Genomic DNA, 22,489 nt, shown 5'->3' on the forward strand with positions numbered 1-22,489 from the left:
CGTGGAGACTGGCACCACAGCTGCAACTTGGACCACTTCCCAGCTTCATCTGGATACCACAGCCTCACAGGCCACCCCGTTTGACATTGAATCAACGTCAGCTGTCCCAACTCTGACAGTGTCTCTTCATGAGCCACATGCATTTGTTTCCGTGGTCACCCATTTCGCCGATACCAGCCCATCATTTCATCATACAACCTCCAGTCTTTTTCTAGGTGAGTCAGAACGTACACCGTCAATTTCCAGTGCCTCTGGGACAGAACTCATTTCTGACTTTGCCATGGTCATAGAGTCATCTAGTGTACCAAGGAAGGTGGCCTCACAGGGCAGTATTGCTGAGATGGATTCCAGCATGGCTACTCCAACTCCTTCTCCTTGTGAACCAGGCAATACAGCCTGCTTGCTCACCCACCCCTCTGCAGGAAGAAACACAAGTTTTCCTGCTTCCACTATTTTTCCTCATTTACCAGATATCTCAGCCTCACCATCCACCCGCTGTGGATGGGAGGTTAGTGGGTTCGTTCCAACAGAGACCGTTTCCCTCGGTCCCCCAAAAGCAGTGTCCTCGCTCTTCACCACACTTGTGAATGAGGCCAGCAGGGTCGATCCGGCTGCAACGGCCTCACTCCTTGTTCCTGTGGGTACAGCCTCCCTTTCCACCCATCATGAGACAGACCACAGTACAGCTGTTTCAGCCTCAACTCTTTTCCATGGTTCATCAGAGGCCACCAGTTTCCCAGCCATGAGCCCTGCATCGGAGGCCGGCACAGGCATTCCAGCTCTGCGTACTTTCCCGGGTGTTCTGGAGCCTGCCAGCAGCCCTGCAACCACCGGTGAGCCTTATACTGTAACTTCCTGGACCACACAAACCTCTCCCCCTGCCACCCCAGTTGGACTCCCAGAGTTTTCCCAGACTGTGACACTCAGCCCTGTGACCTTGATTACACCTAAAACCAGTCACGAAGGATCAAGTCCAACCACCACCCTGAAAACTACAAGTCTTGAGTCCCCTAAATTAGCTGTTACAGGTTCAGGCCCCACCATGGCCAAGACGACAGCCACTTTGAGTACACTGTCCGAAAGTTCCTTTGTCCCTGTGACCACACCTGAGATGTCTGTGTCAGCCTATGCAAGTGTGACTTCAGGAACAAGTAAGAATAACTTTCTTCTTCTGTCTACCTATCATATATAGTTTAACCTTTTGCATATACAATTCGGTGGCATTAATTATGTGTGACTATCACCACTGTCTATTCCTGTAACATTTTATCACCCAGACAGGACCTGTGTATCCATCAGGCAATGGCTCTCCTTTCCCTACCCCACCCCCAGTCCCTGGTAGCCTCCAGTCTGCTCACTGTCTCCATGAATTTCCCTGTTACAGATATCTCACATGAGAGAAATTGTACAATATCTCTGTCCTTTTGTATCTTGCTTATCTTAGTCAGCATGATGTTTTCATGATTCCTCTGTGCTCTAGCATGTACCAGAACTTCATTCCTGTTGATGGATAAATAATATTCCATTGTGTGGAGACCACATTTTATCTGTTCATTCATCTGCTGATGGGAAACCAGGCTTTTTCCACTCTTGACTATAGTGACTAATGCTGCTATGGACACGGATATACAAGTATCCATCTGAGTCCCTGTTTCAATTCTTTGGGGTGTATACAGCTCAAATAACACCAATTTTTGTTATAACAGTGGTGATATATTATATGAACTTAACTCTTCTCCATATCAATTAGCCTATTGTGAAATTGGTTTTGTTATGTGTTGCTTCACTTAAAGTCGCAGAGCCTATTGATGACATTAGCGGGGCCTGTTACATTAAAGAGGAATGGTTGGGTCACCCGCTGTATTGGTTTGCCGGAGCTGCCATGACAAAGCACCGCAAACGGGGCAGGTTCAACAACAGACACCTGTCCTGAAGGCTGGAAGGGGGATGCATACCACACACAACTTAGAGGCATCCCGTGTGAGGGTGAGACAGCTGGGCATTTAACCCTCCAGTTCCCACCCGTCACTGCCGGGCTTGATAATCTCCCTCGGACACAGAGATGCAGGTGCTGACTTGTGCTGAAATGGTAAGAGACGAGGAGAAGTAAGCATAGGCTGACCAATGCCTCTGAGTTTCCCCAGGACAGTCGCACTTCTAAACTGAGAGTCTGCATCCAGAAACCCACATGGTCCAGGGGACACTGGGATGGTTGGTCACCCTGTGTGAGGGGGTCTTGGACAGTGACTGATCATGAGGTGTCTCAAGGAGGACAGCCCAGGCCAGGCCCCACTCGGCACTGGAGTGAAGGAAGGCACGTCCTCAGAGCCTCCCTCCCACCTGTGTCCCAGGCCTGACTCAGACTGGCCTCACTTTACTCTCCCCCTTCACTGCAGCCACCATTCCTTTGCTGATGCCTTTTATTGTCAACTTCACCATCACCAACCTGCGCTACAGGGAGGACATGGGAAACTTGGGCTCTGAGATATTCAATGCCACCGAGAGATACCTGCAGCAACTGGTGAGAGCACCCCACTAGCACCCCACCACACCCTGCCGTCTTGGTCCCTCCTGCTCATCTCCCTCTCATTCCTTCCCAGCTGGGGCCCTTGTTCAAGAATAGCAGCATTGGTCCCCTCTATGCTGGCTGCAGACTGGCCTCGCTCAGGTGAGACCCTCTAAAGCACCTAAGTGGGGCAGATCCTGGCTCCTGGGGTCTGTGGCATTATGGATGAAACGAGACAAATTCACACAGACTACTGAATCCTGTGGAGGAAAAGGGACAGCTCAGCTTCTCTCTCAAGGGGAGAGCACCTCAGCCCTTGCCTTGACAAGCTTTTACTGGGTTCAATTTGCATAGGAATACAGGGTGTATATGTAAAGCTCATCAATCATTGTCAGGCAAAAATGATTAAATAATAGATAAATTCAAAGAACTCAGAGCTTATTCTGAGTCAGGGTCAGATAGTTAAAGGGCCATAAAACTTTGGGGAACAAACTCACTTCCTGCTTAGACCCTTATCATTTAAATTGAGGGTATTAGCATAGTATGTTTCATAGGATTTTATGCATTCTTTCTTAGACCTGATTGCCCTAGGGAACCCACCCTTTCCAACACAGAGCTGCACCCACCTCTGGCATTGTTTTAGGCTTAAGGCATTGTTTCAGGCTTAAGTTGGGCAGGGGAAGTAAGGCAGCCAAGAGACCAGGAGATTTCTTGCAGACAGAATGAGGACTCAGGCTATGTCAAAGTCGAGGGACAAGAGTCCATCGCCCCCTTTTTCTATAGCCCTCAAGTCCCTCCCTGAGGGTGCCTTCAAGACCATGCCTGTGTTAGGTCGTCCCTCTTTTGAGAAATCTTACCCGTCATTGGCTAACCAGTCATCCGCTGGGGGAAAAGCAGGGTGAAGAGAAAGGGGGCAGAGGTGGTACCCCTACAAGGAAGATAAGCTTTTTCTCCTAAGTGGCTTATGGTCCCAAGGTCCTTTACTCAGCCTTAGCCATGGGGCATTACAGCTTCTGAAACCAGCAGGGAAGTTCCCAACACCTAAGATATCCTACTTCTCTTTTCTCTTGGCCCTCCATACCCTGGTCCATCACAGCTACTTGGGCCTTTGCTGAGAGGCAGTGCAACATTGTGGATCCAAAGTGCCTGAGTTCAAAGTGCCCTGCTCTTCCATTTGCTAGTTGTGTGACTTCGGACAAGTCACATAACCTGTCTGATCTCCATTCACAGTATCTATAAAATGGTGATAATAACAATGCCTTACTCTTGGAGCTGTTCATCCTTCATCACAATGCCTGCCCCATTATGAGGGGTCCACTAATGGGGTCTCATAGTTCCAGCTGGTGTAGCCTGGTTACCAACTGGGTTCCCAGAGTCCTTGACACTGTCCCAGTCCCAGCTCACATCTACGCTACTGGAGACAAACTGTGCATGCTGCAGTTTATTCCCCTGAAAGAGGGCGAGATTTCCCAAAGAAAGTCTTACTGAAGCAAAGGGAGAAACAAATCAAAAGTTGAGGACCAGCAGGGTACACTGCAATCTTAAAACTTTCAAATGGACCTGAGCTCTGACAAGGTTGCCTGAACACAGGCAAAGGCAGAAGAGGTTCCTTCTCCTACCTGTAAAGCCTCCACTTTGAGTGGAGCACTTGAGGGTCAGCTTAAATTCGGGACAAAGTAATTTTTGAACCAGTTGACCTAGTTGCTTCTTAACTCATTTTCCTCGTTTTCCTCCGAACTTGTCTGCCTGCTCAAAACGTATTCCCAAAGGGCTGACCTCAGCCTTGAGATCTGCCACCTTGAGATCTGCAACCTTGAGATGAAAGTCCCACCTCTCAGGTTCAGTGATGGTTATTGCTCAGTGTCACAACTGGCCCCAGGGGCAATCACATGCCTACCCCAAGGTCTCCAGTCCTCTTGCTTTCGCTTCCACATGCTGCCTGGTGCCAGGATCCTCAGGGTTTTTCTCCTGGGGGCCCCACACCTCCAACCCCATGACCCAACCAGGACTAAGCTACTACTAAAGTGACACCATCTGCATTTACCTTCTCAAATGAACAGGGAGTGCCTGGGGGCTGGTAGTTGGAACAATGAGCTTCAACCAATTAATAAAAAGATAATGAGGACTAGAAGAACATTATCTACTCCTACCTGTAGTAACCTGTAAAACTCTGCATTTAAGGACGTGGGGGGTCTGGATCCTCCCATCAGAGAGAAAAAGATGTGCTTCAGAAAGCATATGAAGCCCAGGGAAGAGTGCTGATGTGAACACGCAGGGGCACCACTGAAGGAGAGCATGGTCCAGTGTACTCACTGCCCACATGTCTCGATTCCCATGTCCCTTCTTCCCCAGGTCTGAAAAAGAGGGAACAAGCACCACAGTGGATGCGGTCTGCACCCACCACCTGGGTCCCACCAGCTCCGGGCTGGACAGAGAGCGGCTGTACTGGGAGCTGAGCCAGCAGACCCATGGCATCACTCGGCTGGGCCCCTATACCCTGGACAGGAATAGTCTCTTCGTCAGTGGTGAGGCTCGCTGCTGCAGGCGGGATCTCCTCCTGCTCCCAGATGGGGTCTCCTTGAAGTGCATCTCCCTATGTACCCAGGTTTCTCTGCACTCCCAGAATTCCCATGGGGGCTCAGGTATCTCCCTTTGTAACAGCTAAAAGGCACCTTTTAAGGTCTGGAAATAAAAGTTGCCTTTAGTCTTCTTCACCCCAGTTACCATTCATAGAAGCCCAAATGGAGCAGGCAGAGAGCAAGGAAGGAAGAGGGTAGAGCAAGCCCACAGCAGTCAACTCAAGAGCCCGTGGGTTCCCAGTGCAGTGACCAGTCTGCTCCTTTCACCTCCTTCGGACAGCTCATGCCCTCCCTCATTCTCCAAGGGCCAGCTGGAACTGCACCCCGCCTGACACACAAATGGCAAAGTGTTAGTAGTGCATCTAGCAATAAATTCCTTTGCAGACACACTCTTAGCAGCAACACCTACAAAAACACCTACAATAACATCAACACTAAAAGCTAGTGTTTACTGAGGGGTTCCTATGATCCAGAATGCTACATGCACTGTGTATTACTAACCCTGCCCGATTCTAACTCTTAAAGGTATCATGTGTATCTTACAGAGGAGAAAACAAGGCTCAGGGAGGGGAATCCACTTTCTCAAGATCAGATAATTAATGTAAGCAGTAGTGTCAGGAATCAAACCTTAAACTGGCTCTGAAACCCAGGCCCCCTAACTTCTAGGCTACACTGCAGACCAACCTGGCAAGAACAAGCCTCAAACCTCAGAACAGAGAGGCAGACCAATGGGCCTCTAATATAAAAATTTAATCTAAAGCTTGACTAATTTTGTCCCCATTATATCACCGTAGACATTTTCTTATCACCTGGATTAAAACTTGTATTGGATTTCATGAGTCCTTGGAGTTTACTTAGAAGCAGTCATCACCCGTGTGGGCTTCGGTGAATTACAGATCTTGATTCAGTTGAGCCCTGGCCCTGCCTTTATCTCACTGCACAGCCCTGGGCTGTGAGACCTCTATAAGCTCCGATGTCCTTTCCAGATGGGATTTTTTTTTTTAAAGAAAAGCCAGCTAAGATTATTGTGAGAGCCCAATAAGATAAAACCTGAATAACCCAAATAAGTCACATGGCTCTACTTGGCCCAGTCTCAGAGGTAAGTTCCATTTTAAAAAACCCAATCAGATCATCAAATATAAAATAAGTCAAAGTTTTGCTTGCATTACTTCCAAGCATCAAAGAGGATCCAGTTCATGATCCAGAACCATACTTATCAAAATCCTCTTTTTCTTCTTATTTTTCAACTTTCTAGTCTCTGAATGATATCCAGTCTCTCTTCTTTCCACAAGCCTCCTCTCTCTTTCTTGCTCTCTCTCTCCCCCACTCTCTCTTTCCCCATCTCTGTCCTTCTCTTTTATTATCTTGATTCAACCTTACAGAAGTCTGAGAACTACATCATCACAGATCAGGCTGTCTTTGGAGAGTTGGGTAGTGGGAAAAACTCAAAGACAAAACTATAGTTAATAGATAAAGAGAACACAAATAAGGCTGGAAACACTCATATAAAATTGTTGTCCCTGTTATTCATTTGATAAGGTTGCTGTTCTTCCAGGCACTTAGTAACCCCCACAAGATCATTATTGCCTCTGTGGTTAATGGTAACGAGAATGAAATTATCATTAGCAGAGTAGTGAGTCAGTTAACTCATAAAGAGCACTGTCATTATTGACTGATGTGCCTCAGAGAAAGTACTCGGGGGGACGGGGTTGTGTGCTTGTGTTTCTATTTCTACCCCTCACACCCTTCTTTACCTCCTCCCTCCCTCTCACTCTTCCTCTGTGCCTCTCTGCAGGTTACAACCATCGGTACTGGATCCCCACCACTAGCAGTGAGTAACGAGGGCCTGGATGTCCTTATGTCTCTGGGACCCTTCCTCCCCAAACCTAGTCCCCAAAAGGAAACTGTGCCCCATCCTCCAGGTTGTCAACCCCTGAGTAGCTGCAGCCCACCAGAAGCTTCAGATGAAAGATGCAAGTTCCCTGAACAGCTGTACCCTCTCATTGCTTCATGATAGGGCTCAACAATTTTTATTCATACTGTATTTTCTTTCAGCCCTGGTGACCTCCACATTCTCTCCAGGACCCCCAGCATCTGAGAGCCCCACCCCCAGCTCTACAGGTAGGAATCAAACCTCTGAGTTCCATTGGACTTCACCTCTCATCATTCTGTGGCTGATGAATTTCTGCACAATCTGGACTGTGATGCCCACCCAGAGCAACTGTCCCATTCTCTCCCTCGCTCCCTAACCTCTGGCCACAGCAGCCTCATTCTTTTCCTGCAGGGCCCAAACATCCTTCCATCCTCAGGGCTTTTGCACTTACTTGTTCTTGGAACTCAGTGTGTCTGGTTCCTCCTTGTCCTCTAATCTCAGCTCAGTGTGCTCTTGCTCAGAACACCATTTCCTTCGTGGCAATCACTATGATTTAGATTTTTAGACTGCTCAAGTCTTTGTGGCCCAAGGCTGAGCACAAAAAATCTCGGCACCTCCTCTTCCCACCAATGCCCACAACTTGTCAGCCTTTGAACACTCTTGGATGTTAGGGCTGAGGTTCCCTTTGGAGCTGATGTCACACATCTAGCATGAAGGTCCGCCTCCCCCTCGGCTGGCTGAGGAGGGAGGGCACCCCAATAGGATATCTCAGGCCTCAACTACTGGACACTGTAGACTGAGAGAAAACACTTCACCCATACACAACTCAGGCCTAAGATTGTGATGGGTTTCCTCTCTCCTTCCCTCCAGCTGCAGATGTGGGCCCAGCCCCAGTGCCTTTCACCCTCAATTTCACCATCACCAATATGGTCTACACCCCAGACATGAGGCACCCAGGCTCTGCAAAGTTCAACTCCACAGAGAGGGTTTTGAATCGCCTGGTAAGAGCCCATCAATGCCTACCCTGGTCTTCCTCCTTGTCCCACCCAGCATCTTCAGCTTACCTCCCTCTCCTCCTCTCCAGCTTGGTCCTTTGTTCAAGAACACCAGCATTGGCCCTCTGTATTCTGGTTGCAGACTGGCCCAGCTCAGGTAAGACTGTCCTTCCTAACACATATGAAGGGCATTGTCACGGGCAAGCTCACTGGAAGGTGAGAACCTGAACATGACAACTACAAAGCAAGAATCATAAATGATGAGGGCCTTGCAGGGATTCAGATTTGGAAGGCATTGCTTCTGACTGAGCGCATCAGAGGGGGGCTTCCTGAAAGAGGTGCCTGTCAAAGGTCTTCAATTATTTGCATAAGCAGATCCACAGGGCATTCGTGCTCAGTGATCAGAAGGTGCAGCACTGACTCCTTAAGCAAACATGAAAGGAGACACCTTCAGGTAACACCCTGTGACAGATGCTTTGGGCACTGAGAGAACCAGTCACGGGCTCTTTCCTCAAGGTGCCCACATCCACCATATGGGGGAAAATGGGGGACCCCTGTAATAGTGTCAACAATAAAAACATTAAAAACTAAATACATAAACTTAAACAACACACACACAAATCATATAAATGGGGTTAGTGCAATGATAAAGCATCACACGGGAGCCATAGGAGCCCAAGGAAGGGAGTTTTAGCTCAGCCTGGGGAGTAGAGTGGAGGCTGTCTGAGGAGGGTGGTGCCTGAGGTTCATTTTGACAGTCAAATGGAAGAAATATTGGCAAAGGTATTTCAAGGGGTAGTGTAGCTTAAGTAATGGGGCCGATGTGAGAAATATCCTGCTGCATGAGAGAAATTCGGTGAAATTGAAGAGTACAGTGAAGGAAAATAGCAATTGAATAAAAGAAAAAAGAGAGGAAGGAAGGAAGGAAGGAAGGAAGGAAGGAAGGAAGGAAGGAAGGAAGGAAGGGAGAAAGGAAGGGAGAAAGGAAGGGAGAAAAGAGGAGGGAGGGAGTAGATTGACTGGGGTAGTGGCCAAGCAGACAGATGGGTGCACAGGAGTGTGACTGAGTGAGTGACAGGTAAATTACGTGATGAGTTTTGAGAGGTGGATAACATCAAGCCTTCAGGTTGGAGCTGGGGTTAAAGGCACATGAAGGAGTTTTCATAGTATTCTGCACAGCAAAAGGCTGAGCACTAATGGTCTCCATGTCCAGATGCATGAAGTCACATTCTGTTTCAAGCCCTGTGAGGTTCTGGAAGTTCTTTAACATGTCTATGAATTTGTTTCCTCACTTATGAAGTGGGAATCGTATCAGCATTGATCTCACAGAGTTGCTGTAAAGGTTAAAAAAAGACAGCAAATGTAAAAATGGAGCAACTAGTAGGTGTCCCATAGTATCAGTTATACTTATTCAGAACCGTGGGGAAACATGGAGTTGTAAGAAGAACCCTGACATGACATCATTTATTCTAAGTTGAACACTGGTAGAGTTGGAAAAATTTGAAGTGATGATGGGACAGGAGGTGAGACCAGTGCCATGTTGGGCTAGACCTGGATATTGCTTGGATGGGGGCAGAAAAGATGGCAGAAGGTTCAGGAAGCCTCTTACATCTCTGTCTCTGTCGTGGATATGGAAACATGGGAGGATGAGCAGGTTGTGTGCTTTTAGGAGAGATGATGATAAGCTTAATTCGATGTATTTGGAATCCAAGAGGTCTGAAGGACATCCTAAAGCTGTTGGAGCTCAGGGGAGAGGTCTTGGCCAGACAAAATGAGATAAGACCTCATGGTAATAAAACTGGTAGATAAAACAATGACCCCAGAAGAAAGAGAGGCAAGAGAGTAGAAGTTGCCTGCAGATGAAGCCTCGCAGATCAGCCACTTTACGGGTGGGAAGGTGCTTAGATGAATAGCACCCAAAAAAGACCATGCCCAAGAAACCAGTCAAGACCCAATAACGAGGAATATCATATAACTTGGGGGGATAGGTCAATCTGAAGGAAAGAGTTGAGTAAAGTATATGACTCTCCCATATCTTTGAATGTCCCTATTTCCCTAACCCCACCACCACCCCAGGACTGAGAAGGATGGGGAAACAACTGGAGTGGACATCATCTGCACCTACCATCCCGACCCCATAGGCCCTGGGCTGGACACAGAAGAGTTGTACCGGGAGCTGAGTTGGCTGACCCATGGTGTCACCCTGCTGGGCACCTACACCCTGGACAGCGACAGTCTCTATGTCAATGGTGAGCATCTGTACTGCAGCTGGAGTCTCCTGTGGTCCCCTATCTCTACACCAGTAGTTCTCAACTGGAGGTGATTCCGCTGGCAGGGCACATTGGGCAATGCCCAGAGATATTTTTACGTGATGACTGGAGGAATGCTAATGACATCTGGTGGGTAGACGCTAAGGGCGCTGCTAAAGATCCCACCACGTGCCAGGCAGCCCCCCATCAGGAAACATCTAGACCAAAATGTCAACAATGTTGAGGTTGAGAAATTACTATATGGAGATTCACAGTTCTGGTACAAGCATTTCCTTGGGGCCTCATTTTTTAGTGCTTCACACACCACAGGAAGTCGATTTTCTTTCCTTTTTTTATCACCTGGAAAGATATATTTTCTCCTCCTGTCAGAGCCCAACAGGATCACGCTGAGAGACAGAAGTGGGTGATGCAGGCCTTGCAGCTACGCCTTCCCCAGGGGGCAGCAGTGCCCAGTCCAGCCCTCACTCGACCTCACTCTCTCCATCGTGACAACTTACAGCCATTTTCTGCGTTTCCATGGGCTGGCCAAAATGACACTCATGAAACTGTCCATGGAATAATACCACACTTAGCGAGCACACCATGAAGGTTGGCCTCAATGCCCCTAACAGCAATGCTAACACTGAGAATAACTATAATAGTGGTCAGTTCTCACCAAAGGTTCTTAATGTGCCAGGAATGGTGACAAGATCTTCATTTGTATTATCACCTATTAATCCAACTCTAAACCCTGTGAGTTACAATACACATTTTTAGAGAGACATCATGCATTCAGACAGGAGGTCATTTGCCCAAAATAATCCAGTCATAGATTCGAACCCAATATTGAATCTAAACTCCAAGTTCCTAACCACAAGGCCACACTGCAGACCATTCACACAGAGAAGTCAAATCTCAGAACAGGAAGGGGCGTTAATGACCCTGGTCTAACATTCTACACCTAGTGCTTGATTAGTTATTTACCCTGTATATCAGCTTAGTAATTCCTTTTATACGTGGCTTGAAACATATTTGTACTGACAACAGCGCACCCTGCTCTGTGTCCATAGAAGAGTTAACTCCAGGACTGGGACTGACTTAAAGCAATGGTTAATAGTATGGGACTTGGTGAGTGACAGATGTCTGTTTTGTGTGATGCTGAGCAAGTCGTGTGACCTCTCTAGGTGCCAATGTCCTGTTTATAGAATAAACATACAAACCAGAGAGGATCGTCTTGAAAATTAAATGAGACTATTCAACAATGACCCAAGAAAATCCCAGGGCTCCTCTGGGTCCAGTCTTTACTCACCTCTCTCACAGAGCATCAAAGGAGATGCAATCCATGACCTCGAGGAATACTCACAAAAAAATTCCATTTTCCCCATTTCTTTCATGCTCCAGGTTTTACACCATCCACCTGCCCTCCTTCTAGAGAAAAAGTCTCCTCTTTTTCACTACCCCGCCCCATCTCCCAAGCTTCCCCAGTATCTCCCAGCACATGTGCTTTCCCCTTCCTCCATCTCGCTACACTTTACCTTCACACACCACTCTCTTTAGCTGCTGCAATTTTGTCTGTTATCCATCACCAAAAAAACAGAAACTAAGCTAGAAAAATAAAATTATACTATCATAAAATATTATGAAGAAAGAGAAGCTGAGAGAACACAGATGAAATCATCTTAATGGATTGAAAGAAGACAGATAGGGCTTGGAACACACAGTAGTTCATAAATTTGCCCCATTGCCCTGGTAATGTGTGCAGCATTATTTCTGGTGCACAGTACATTCCCAATAAATATGGGCAGCTGTTATTGTGTTTTTATTTTGGCGATAATAATGGTGATGATGTTCATCATTATTTTCAAAGGACAAGGCCACCAAGTGAAATGTAGATGTTATTGTTCATTTACAAACCTCAGAAAGTTTGTTAATGTATTTTATTTCTACGTCTACCATCTATGTCTTCCTTAAATCTTACCCATCCAGCAGGACTTCTTCACTCTTTCTCCCTTCCTGCAGGTTATAACCATGGCAGCTGGACCCCTGCCACAAGCAGTGAGTATTCAAAACTGAAACGTTGATTAGAGCACAGCAGATCCCTACTCCCCAGAATGCATTCTTCAGGAGAGGAGCTACTTGTGTCCCCTCCGAAGTGTCCAGCCCCATACTCACAGCAGCCTCTCACCCACCCAAGGTCTTGCTCTGAGTCAAGACAGAAGCCCAAATGCCAATGAACAGCTTCCGCCCCTCATTCCTTCAGGATAGGACTCAATTTTTTCTCCCATGTTTTTTTTCCCTCAGCTCCAGTAACTTCCACATTCTCTCCAGAACCTTTCATGTCTCTATCACCCATTCTCAGCTCTACAGGGCGGACCCTGCTCTTTGAGGTCTACAGAACCTTACCTCTGCGTAGCCTGGTCCCTGCGAACCATGCAGCCTCAGCCTACCCTCTCATTCTCTCCATCACTGTGTAAACGTTGGCCACATCAGATACCTGTCTGTTCTTCTAGTGTCCTGACCGTCGTCTGGCCCTGATGCTACTAGCCCTTGCTGAAGATCAGCTCTTTCTGGCACCTTATTGCCTTTCGAATCTCAGGTCCACCATCACCTTCTCTGAAAGACCTTCCCCGACCACCTTAGATACAGTGTCTGGATGTGGTGTTTTTGTTGTTGTTTGGTTTTAGTTTCTTTCTTTCTTTTTTCTTTTTGAGTTTATACTGTTTGGAATTTTCTAAGCTTCTGAATCTGAAAATGTAAGTTTTCCAGAAATGTGTGGAAGTTTCAGCCACTATTTCTTCACCTTTTTTCCCACACCAATCTCTTTCTCTTGTTCTGCTTATCCAATGAAAGGATAGTGTCCCACAAGTTCCTACGGCTCTGTTCATTTTTTTAAAAAAGGATTTATTTTAGACAGAGGGGAAGGGAGGGAGAAAGAGAGGGAGAGAAACATTAATGTGAGAGAGAAACAGCAATTGGTCGCCTCTTGGATGTACCCCGTCCAGGGACTAACTGCAACCCAGGTATGTGCCCTGACTGGGAATTGAACCGGCGAGCTTTTGCTTTGTGGGATGACACCCAACTAACTGATCCACACCAGTCAGGGTGGCTCTGTTCATTTTTTAAATCACTTTTTCTCTTTGTTCTTCAGATTTGATAATTTCTGTTAATATATCTTTAAAAATCACCCTTTCTTCTATCATGTCTATCCTGCCAATCAATTGGTTTTTTTTAATCTCAGATACTGTGTGTTTCAGTTCTACAACTTCCATATGGTTCTTTTTTAATAGTTTCCCTTCCTCTGCTGAGAATGTCTATCTGTACACTTATTTCAAGTGTGTTTACCTTTACCTCATGTAGCATAGTTCTAACAGCTGCATTAAAGTCTGCACCTGCTAATTCCAACACCTGGATCACCTTGGCGCTTGCATCTGTTACTTGTCTTCCCCTCATTGATTGGGTAGATTTTTTACTGGTTCTTTTGAGTCAAATTTCGGATGGTATTCTAGATATTATAAATTATGCTTGTGTGTACTCTGGGTGCTGTTATCCTCTTGGGAATTTATTATTATTTTTGTTTGTTTTAGCAGGCAATAAGCTCCCTCCTCTCTGGACCACACAAGCTCCGTTTCCTAGTTCCATTTTGTCAGAAATATGGGATTTCTATCTTAACTTTATCTACCTATCCCCACTCACTCACACATAGCTCCACGATGGGGACCTGCCTTCAATAAATCTATTAGAGAAGAGTTTTTAAAAGGAGTAAACTCTGTGTGTGCGTGTGTGTGTGTGTGTGTGTGCGCGCATATATATATGCAACTGGTTTAAAATTTTTAAATTGTAGTAATTACATACATAATATAAATTTGCCATTTTAATAGGTCAATGTGATGAAATGGCATAGAACTACGCTGTTTCAGTGTATATAGATCAATAGTGTTAAGTATATTCACATTGTCATGTAACTAACCTCCAGAACCTTTTAATCTTGCAAAACTGAAACTCAAAACCATTTTAAAACTTAATCTCCATTTTCCTTTCCCCTCAGGCCCTGGCTACTACCATTCTACATTCTGTGTCCATGAATTGACTTCTCTAGGGACCTCATGTAACAGTGACTAGAATTATGCAGTGTTTGTTCCTTTGTTCCCCAGAGGGCACATGGACTCTCCCATTTGCCACGCGACCCCTCCTATGTGTGGTCTTCTGCCTGAGCAACCTCCTTTGATGACTCAAGAACCCCCATAGACCCCCGAGTGTGCAAATCCTTCTCTTTCCTTGGCATCTGTGCATTCCAGAGAAATGATTTGTACACTTGCCCAAGGCACAAAAACCTTTCTGCAGACGGAGAAATGACAATATCCTTCTGGCTGATGCTAACAGAAATTCAAGAGTGTGTCTCTTTATCTAGCTCCTTGCCAATCTCAAAATCCCCCTAAACCCTGAGGAGTAGTTAGCAAGCCCATGTTCACAAAAGGGTGGTGTAGGTATTTTCCCAAATAAACTGCAAGCCTGTGAAGGCAGAGACTAGGTCTTTGGTTTCGCAGCCCTTTAGAAACAAGATGTACTTGTCCCTGAATCTTTATTCTTGAACTGTGTAGACTTGAAGCCTCCATGTGGGATAAGGGCTTGTGGCCCTCAGTCTGTGTCTTGGACATCCCTCCCTGCTTGTATCCAGTGCTGTCTCCTGTTCTCATTTCAGGTTATACCCATAGGACCTCAGCCTCCACCCCCAGTGGTGAGTACTTAGGGCGCTGATGGCCAGGCACTCCAGGCCCCAGGGACAGCAGCTGATCCCCTACCCCAGGGCCTTGGCGGGAGAGGCAGCCAGACGACCTGGCTGTCTCAGTCACTTCCTGAACACCAGCGGCCTGGGCTGGACAGGGACGATGCACAGAGTCATTCGTGCCACGCTCACATCCCTATTCTTACTCCAGACCATTTCTCTTCAGCCACTGTGACCTCCATGCTCTTCCCAAGGACCTCGCTGGTGCCCGCCCCCTTCTCCAGCTCCACAGGTAGGTGACTCCCCTCCCAGCTGCCCCTAGGAAGCCCCAAAGCTGGGAACTGGGAATTGCAGAGCAAAGCTGCTGTTTAGGGAACTGGAGCTGCTAGGGGCACCCTCTGCTCTGTTCCAAACTCCTTAAGAGCAGAGACTGTGCCCTCCTCATCTCTCCAGCTGTTGATCTTGGACAATTTACTTACCCTCTCGGTGCCTCAGTTTCCTCACCTGACAAGTGGGAATAATACGTTGTAAGGTCGTTGTGAAGGTTAAATGGAAGTGTGTGTAACAGCACCTAGCACTGGGAGCTCCAGAATGTTTAGTTCAGCAAACATCACGGGGCACGTGCTCTGTGCTGGGTGGAAGGGACATGATGTTGAGTCGGGTGCAGACCCCCGCTCGCCCAGTTTGCAGTGAGTTGAGAGAGACTGAAATTAAACATGCAGTTACAATCAATAGCAACTATGAAAAAAGAACCATGTTGTTCGACATTCACTACTTTTTATTCCTGACTTTTCATTTTGATATAAATGTAGATTCACAGGAAGTTGCAGAAAAATAGTGCAGAGATTCCCATGCTCTTCACCCAGTTTCTCCTGCATGATTAACACCTTCCATGACTACAGTCCAGTGTCGAAGCCAGGAAATGAATGGCCAGTGTTAATCAAAACCCACAGAGCTCAGATTTCAGATTTCACTATTACATGTACTAATGTGTGTGCCTATGCGTGTAGTTCTACGCCGTTTCATCACATGTGTGGATGTTTGTACCCACCCCCACAGTCAGGACACGGAACTGTTTCTTCACCACACAAATCTCCTTGGTGCTCCTCTGTGTAGGTCACCCCCGCCCAGCCCAGCCCCCGGAAACCACTAATCACAAACCGTATTTATGATTTTGTCGTTTTGAGAAAGTTGTATCTGTGGAATCATGCAACATGTGACCTTTGGTGACTGACTTTTTTCACTTAATGAAATGCCCTTATTTAACTTCCACAATTTTCTTACCAGGTGTGTTCTCCTCATTTTACAGTGAAAGGAGTGGAGGCACACACAGGTTGAGGGACGTGCCCTGGGCTCATGCTGGGAGGGGCTAAGAGAGGATTTGAAACCAACATGGAATTTGCCATTGTAACCATTTTGGAGGGTACATTCACAGTGCTGCGCGACCATCACCATCACCCACGTCCAGGACTTCTCAACATCTCAGGCTGAAACCCTGTCCTCATTAAACGCTGACTCCCATGCCCCTCCCCCAGCCCTGGTAACCTCTGTTCTATTTTCTGTCTCCATGAATTGGCCTGTTCCAGTTACCATAAGTAAGGAGACTTGTACAGAAGTGTCCTTTGTGTCTGGCTTATTTCACTTAGCAGAACATTTCCAAGACCCACGCACAGTGCGCCATGTGTCTGACGTTCACTCCTTTCCACAGCTGAACGCCAGCCAGTCCATCGCACGGACAGACCACACGTGTTTACTTGTCACTAGCTGATGGACACTTGAGCTGTCCTCGCCTTCTGGCCATTGTGTTCGACAGCTACGAACACTTGTGTTCAAGTATCTGCATCCCTGTGTTCAGCGCTTTTGGGTGTCAACCTGGAGTGAAATCGCGGGATCTGTGGCAATCCTGTGTTTAATGGTCTGAGGAGCTGATTCCCACAGAAGCTCCACCAGCGTTTCCACCAGCAATGCATGAGTGCCCCAATTTCTCCACATTCTCAGCAACACGTATTATTTTCCTTTTTTAAGACAAAACAGCCATTCTAATGGATGTGCATGCTACTGCATTTAACGGTGTCTTGCTTTTCTCATTAGACAGGCTTCGGTCTTAGGTCCTAATGTAGCTTACCTGCCTGCTTTAAACCCCTGCCTCCTCAGACCCGGAGGCTGTATCTCTACCCCCAGAAGTTGTCTGAGAGTCTGGCCCAGGTCGGACTCAGGTGTGGCCTCCTTTTTCCTCCCTCCTGCTGCAGCAGCAGCCTCTTTGCTGGTGCCGTTCACCCTCAACTTCACCATCATCAACCTACACTATGAGGAGGGCATGCAGCACCGGGGCTCCAGGAAATTCAACGCCACAGAGAGGGTCCTGCAGCGTCTGGTGAGAGGCCTGCCCACCGATGCCAGCCCCACCCACTTCTCCCCCTCCTGTCCTCTAGTGTCATCCCCACCCACCCACTTATGTCCCTACCCTCACCATCTCTTCCCTATTCACCCCACAAAAGCCCCAGCTCCTCCTGGCCTCCCTCAATGGTTCCTTCTCACCTCCCCTCTCCTCTCTCGTAGCTCAAGTCTGTGTTCAAGAATAGCAGTCTGAGGTTACTCTATGCAGGCTGCAGACTAGCCTCCCTCAGGTGAGACCCTTCCCAGGAACACAGCCCACCTGGGGGATGGACCCCAACCTTTGGGTTCCATGACTTTGAACAACTGCCCACAGATACTAAGCATTGAAAATACAACAACAGCATCTAGAAATTACTAAGACCCAGGGCACTGTGCTGTTACTTTGTATTTAATCTCCTCAGTCATTGCAACAGCTGTGTGCAGCAGGAGCGGAAGGTGAAACAGAGGCTCAGAGGGGTGAAGTAGCTTGTGCCTGTCTCACAGAGAAATCCCAGCGTTTTGGGCTGCAGATCCAAACACGTAGCCCTGAAGTAGCACTGTCTCCTCTGCCCACATCCTGACCTTGCAGGGTGTGGAAAACACCAATCTGACAACCTCCCTGAAGGAAATCGCCCAGGGAACCTAAGAGGGGGAGGAAAGCTAGTGTTCCCGAGAGAAAGCCCTTTGCTAAGTGGGTCAGGCTCAGCGGAAGGGAGCCTGCTCTGCCCAGGGACAGCTGGGACTTCAGGGGGACACTGTCCCCTGGGAGGGGTTAGAAAGGGCATCTGGACACTCGGGCCTGGGCTGGAAATAGGTTAACACTGGTGTAATACCTGATATACATGATCAAAATTATAATTTATATTACTTAGTATATATAATGTATATACATTAGATATAGGTATAACAGATAAACTATATAATTATATATGTATGACATATAATAATAAATAAACTATAAGTAAATATATATTACCATGTAATTAAATGCAAATGTTTATTATACCTATATTATATACAGTTGTGTTGCATAATATATAACATATACTCTAATGGGTATAATAGAAACTGTGGGAATCGAGCCACACAGCCCACAGGAAAGCTTTGAGGATTCAAGCACGCGATGATACAGAGCACACTTAGTCTTCAGAAGGTGGCGGTGGTTACTGTGGGAGGCACTCCGCCTGTGGCCCTGGGGCAGGGCAGCCCCTTTCTCTCTGGAGACTCGGGCTGATGCAGGAAGGCCTTAGGCTGGACAAGGCACGCTTTCAGATCTATCTCCAGCCCTCTAGTACCTTGAGTTGCTTTCAAACTGTCCCAGCCCTGCTGGTCCTTACGATCTAGAGAGGGTGACTCCAGCTTTCTGATCCCACCATTTGAAAACCCCAGCTCCCTGAAGGAAAGTGGTACTCACTGGCCTTGCAATGGTCATCTGTCCTGGGGCCACTGCCACCCACCACAGCCTGGCTCGAAGCACCTTGTGTCCGCCAGGACCTGTGTCAGGACTTGGCCATCCTGCTTCATTTGGCTTCTCCCCGGAGAGTTCGCCCTCTCTGTCCGTCACACACCGAGTGCTCTCAGGAGCCTCTCTCCTGGGCCCGCAGGGGCCCGGAGTCCGGTGGCTTCCCAGTTATTTGTTTGTGGAGGTCATCTTCCTGAGGCAGCAGATTCCTTGCTAGCCAGAGTGCCCCCGGCTCCTGCCTCAGGGGCTGGCAGAAAGAGGGAGGGAAGGATGAATGGTGCAGAGATAGTTGGACCAACCATGTGGAGCTCTTCACCCAGCCCCGAGAAGGAAGAGACAGCCACCAGAGTGGACGTCATCTGCACTCACCGTCACGACCCCGAAGGCCCTGGGCTAGACAGAGAGCGACTGTACTGGGAGCTGAGACAGCTGACCCGTGGCATCACTGCGCTGGGACCCTACGTGCTGGACAGGGACAGTCTCTGGGTCAATGGTGAGCAGCTGCCGTGTGTTCTCTTCCTGCTCACTGGGCAGCCTGTGCCCTCTGACTTGATATTTTCTCTTCTGGCCCTTCGGGGCTCGGCCATGTGCACTACATGGACCTCATGGCTTGTTCTTCATCTTGGACTCACTTCTCCCCGAGGGCCTCCTCTCCTGGTCTGAGGGTGCTGATGGAGAGTCCCCAACAACCTCTGCCTGCTCCATGAACCATCCTCCTTGAACCAGGGTGGCCCTAACCATATTGGGTCCCCCACCTCTCCCTTAACCCTTACCCACGAGCCTCCCTCACTCTTGCTACAGGTTTCACTCCTTGGAGCCCCACACTCTTCACCAGCAGTGAGTACACACCAATGTCCCAGTGCCCCCCTGCTCCACAGGGAGGGAGCTCCTGGGAGGGCACAGGTTACCTACTTCCCCTCTTCCCCAGCTGCAGAGGGAATCCTCGCTCGTCCAAGTGCAGCGAGTCCAGTAATAATAATAATAATAATAATAATAATAATACCTCCTGCTGCGTTTCTCCCATGGGGGTGCCTTTCTGCTTTCACTGACAAGGGCTTTTCTGCAGCTCCTGGGACCTCCATGGTCGACCTAGGGACCTTGGGGACCCCATCTTCATTCTCCAGACCCCCAGGTAAGTGCCGGTGCATGACACGTCTGCTAGAGAATGCCTGGTGGGTGTTACCGTCTCTGACATTATCCACTCAAATAAAGACAGAAAGTCAGAGTGAATCTAATAATGAGTCAGTCAACAAACTTTATTGAGCAGCTACTCCATGCTGGGTCCTGGGGATACATCAGGGAACAGGAAATTTTTTAAAAATCCCTGCCTTCATAGAGCTTATATTCTGTGATATAAAGTGTATATTGTGATGATGGTGATGATGATAATGATGATGGTGGTGGTGGGGATGGTGGTAAGGCTGATGGTGACACTGATGGTGATGATGAGGCAGTGGTAATTATGGCAATGTTAGCGATGGTGACAAAGGCACTGATGATGATGGTGATAATGGTATAATGGTGGGGATGGTAGAGATGGTGATGGTGGCAGTGATGACGTGGTGACCGAAAGGTGATGGATGACATGTGACGTTATTGACTGCTGAATATGGGCCAGGTGCTATGCTCAGCACCTTCCTAGTGTTATTTAATATGCCTTTAAAAACTTTCTACCATTATAGGCAAGGAAGACATAGAAACCTTCTATTTATCACTCACTTTAAATCCTGTTGCTTATTTTTAAAAATAAGTATATTGCACACGCTTGCATTTTCTCTGTATTTGAACATTATGTTTATTTCTGTTGACCTCAGCATTAAGTAAACCTGCTGTATGAAGCAACTCTGTCTTACTCCTTTGTGCTCCTTAGTGTCTACTGCAGTGGCGTGCACATAGTAGGTCTACAGGCGATGTGTGGATTTTCCCAGGAAGGGAAGGCATGAAGTATGATTCCCTGTGATGTGTGCACACACTCCTTTCCTTCCCTGGCTCTAATTTCCAGGGACTCTACCCAGGCCCTGAAAGTTCCCACCCAGTACGAACGTGTGGCGTCAGTGCCCGTGCCCCCGCCCCCCGTCCGTGGCCAACATCACTAAATGATGATAGCGCCCATTCTTCCTGAACCCAAGGCCGCTTCAGAATGCTTATCGACAAAACACCCCAAGCAGTCACTACTCTGTCAGCAGCATCGTCACAGGGTTCTGGGGCAGAATTCGAGGAAATTAGGTCCTTAGATGAGGTGTGAGTGGCTTTGGTTTTTCTGGGAGGCATCGGTGAGCTGGAAGTTCTCAGCTCAGGCTCAGCTGGGTCACAACTGAGAATGCCTGTCTGATCCAGGCCTGCTCACACTTGCTAACTCGCTGCCCCTGAGGTTCGGCCAATGGGGGGCATCAGTAGAACAGTGGTGGGCAGGGCCGGAGAAGAGCCAAGGTGCCTCTCTTCCTCCCTCTCTCTGCTTCATGCAGCATCTCCATCAGGGGCTGCGTCCCCTCGTGGCCTCAGCAATCTCTGGTACGCCACTCTCTCGTCCCCTTTCCCAGACAGCCCTATGGGGCTGAGGGATTCTTGATTTTGTTCATCTCTCTCTGTATTTTTGTATTAGATTCCCTCTATTGAAATACCTGAGATAAATTCTATTTTCCTAACTAGAAACACGTGTGCCCCATGGGGATGGCACATATATGTGATGTGATGCCTCCTGCATAGCTGGTGCTCAATAAATACATGTTCAGTGAATGAATGGAATGAACTAAAATTATAACTAGGAACCAGTGGTATGAGTCTGGTCACATAACCAGGCCAATAAAGTTTTGGCGTCACATTAGCAAGCTCCAAATCAGAGCTCCCAGGAGAAGAACCAATTCCAAATACCAAGAGCACTGGGTGTGACTTACGTGGTGTACTCTGCCTGCTTTGGATTAAGAACCAAGCTGGGTGGAGCCCTCTGGTGGAGAAACCAGAGCCCCTATGTGTGAGGGCCCAGAGTCTGCAGGCTGAGCTGGACAGTCCTAGCAGGTTCAGGATGGGTCCTCTCATCTGCCTTCCTGTTGCAGCAACAAGCCCTACCCTGGTGCCATTTACCCTCAACTTTACCATCACAAACCTGCCGTACGTGCCAGACATGGGGCGTCCAGGATCTGCAAAGTTAAACATGACGGAAGAGGTCCTGAAGCCCATTGTAAGAGCCCCAAGCTGCCTGCTGCCCACCACTCCTCACCACTGCCTTGCCACCTCCCCTTCTCCTGCTCACCTCCCTCTTATTTCTCCCTAGCTTGGTTCTTTGTTCAAGAACACCAGCATCGGCCCACTGTATTCCAGCTGCAGACTGACCTCACTCAGGTGAGAGGCTCAGGACTGGATGCTCACATCTCATGCTTCCCAGATTCCGTTTCTGTGCTCCACCCTATGTTCCTCGCCTGCCCAACATGGCAGCTCTGGCTACCTGTGATGCTGCGTCTACTGGGCCTCCTCCCAGTTCCTGTTTCTCAGGCTTCTGTTTTGTCTTCCGACAGGTCCTAACCAAGGTGTAGGACATCTCCCAGCAGTTCGAGCTTCGTGATTTCCAAAATTATACTGTACTGAGGGATACTTAAAAAGCAAAAATGAACAGTCCTTGTGGCATGCCCATTTCTTAAACCACATTTAAGGGGCTCAAAGGCGATGCAAGATCTGGGGGCTACCCTCACCTGAATATTCTTCACCCTAATCTGAGAGTAGGGTGGCAGG

The 22,489-nt window shown here is 47.9% G+C and overlaps 1 protein-coding gene across 1 annotated transcript in view; it reads left to right on the forward strand.

Moving 5' to 3' along the window:
- The first annotated feature begins 324 nt into the window (after window positions 1–324).
- Window positions 325–22,489, forward strand: part of MUC16 (mucin 16, cell surface associated) — a 60,312-nt gene continuing 38,147 nt past the window's right edge. Inside the window, exons 1-19 of the mRNA XM_045831007.1 lie at window positions 325–1,151; window positions 2,397–2,521; window positions 2,601–2,668; window positions 4,859–5,031; window positions 6,881–6,916; window positions 7,141–7,206; window positions 7,829–7,959; window positions 8,043–8,110; window positions 10,030–10,202; window positions 12,222–12,257; window positions 14,902–14,937; window positions 15,137–15,217; window positions 17,175–17,299; window positions 17,485–17,552; window positions 19,084–19,256; window positions 19,565–19,600; window positions 19,830–19,895; window positions 21,817–21,941; window positions 22,035–22,102. Of these exons, the coding sequence (XP_045686963.1) occupies window positions 341–1,151; window positions 2,397–2,521; window positions 2,601–2,668; window positions 4,859–5,031; window positions 6,881–6,916; window positions 7,141–7,206; window positions 7,829–7,959; window positions 8,043–8,110; window positions 10,030–10,202; window positions 12,222–12,257; window positions 14,902–14,937; window positions 15,137–15,217; window positions 17,175–17,299; window positions 17,485–17,552; window positions 19,084–19,256; window positions 19,565–19,600; window positions 19,830–19,895; window positions 21,817–21,941; window positions 22,035–22,102 (2,465 nt within the window). The 5' untranslated portion in view covers window positions 325–340. The remainder of the gene's footprint in view (window positions 1,152–2,396; window positions 2,522–2,600; window positions 2,669–4,858; window positions 5,032–6,880; window positions 6,917–7,140; window positions 7,207–7,828; window positions 7,960–8,042; window positions 8,111–10,029; window positions 10,203–12,221; window positions 12,258–14,901; window positions 14,938–15,136; window positions 15,218–17,174; window positions 17,300–17,484; window positions 17,553–19,083; window positions 19,257–19,564; window positions 19,601–19,829; window positions 19,896–21,816; window positions 21,942–22,034; window positions 22,103–22,489) is intronic.

Source organism: Phyllostomus hastatus, unplaced genomic scaffold, assembly GCF_019186645.2.
Source record: "Phyllostomus hastatus isolate PE091 unplaced genomic scaffold, TTU_PhHast_1.1 phas_contig_159, whole genome shotgun sequence".
Lineage (NCBI taxonomy): Eukaryota > Metazoa > Chordata > Mammalia > Chiroptera > Phyllostomidae > Phyllostomus > Phyllostomus hastatus.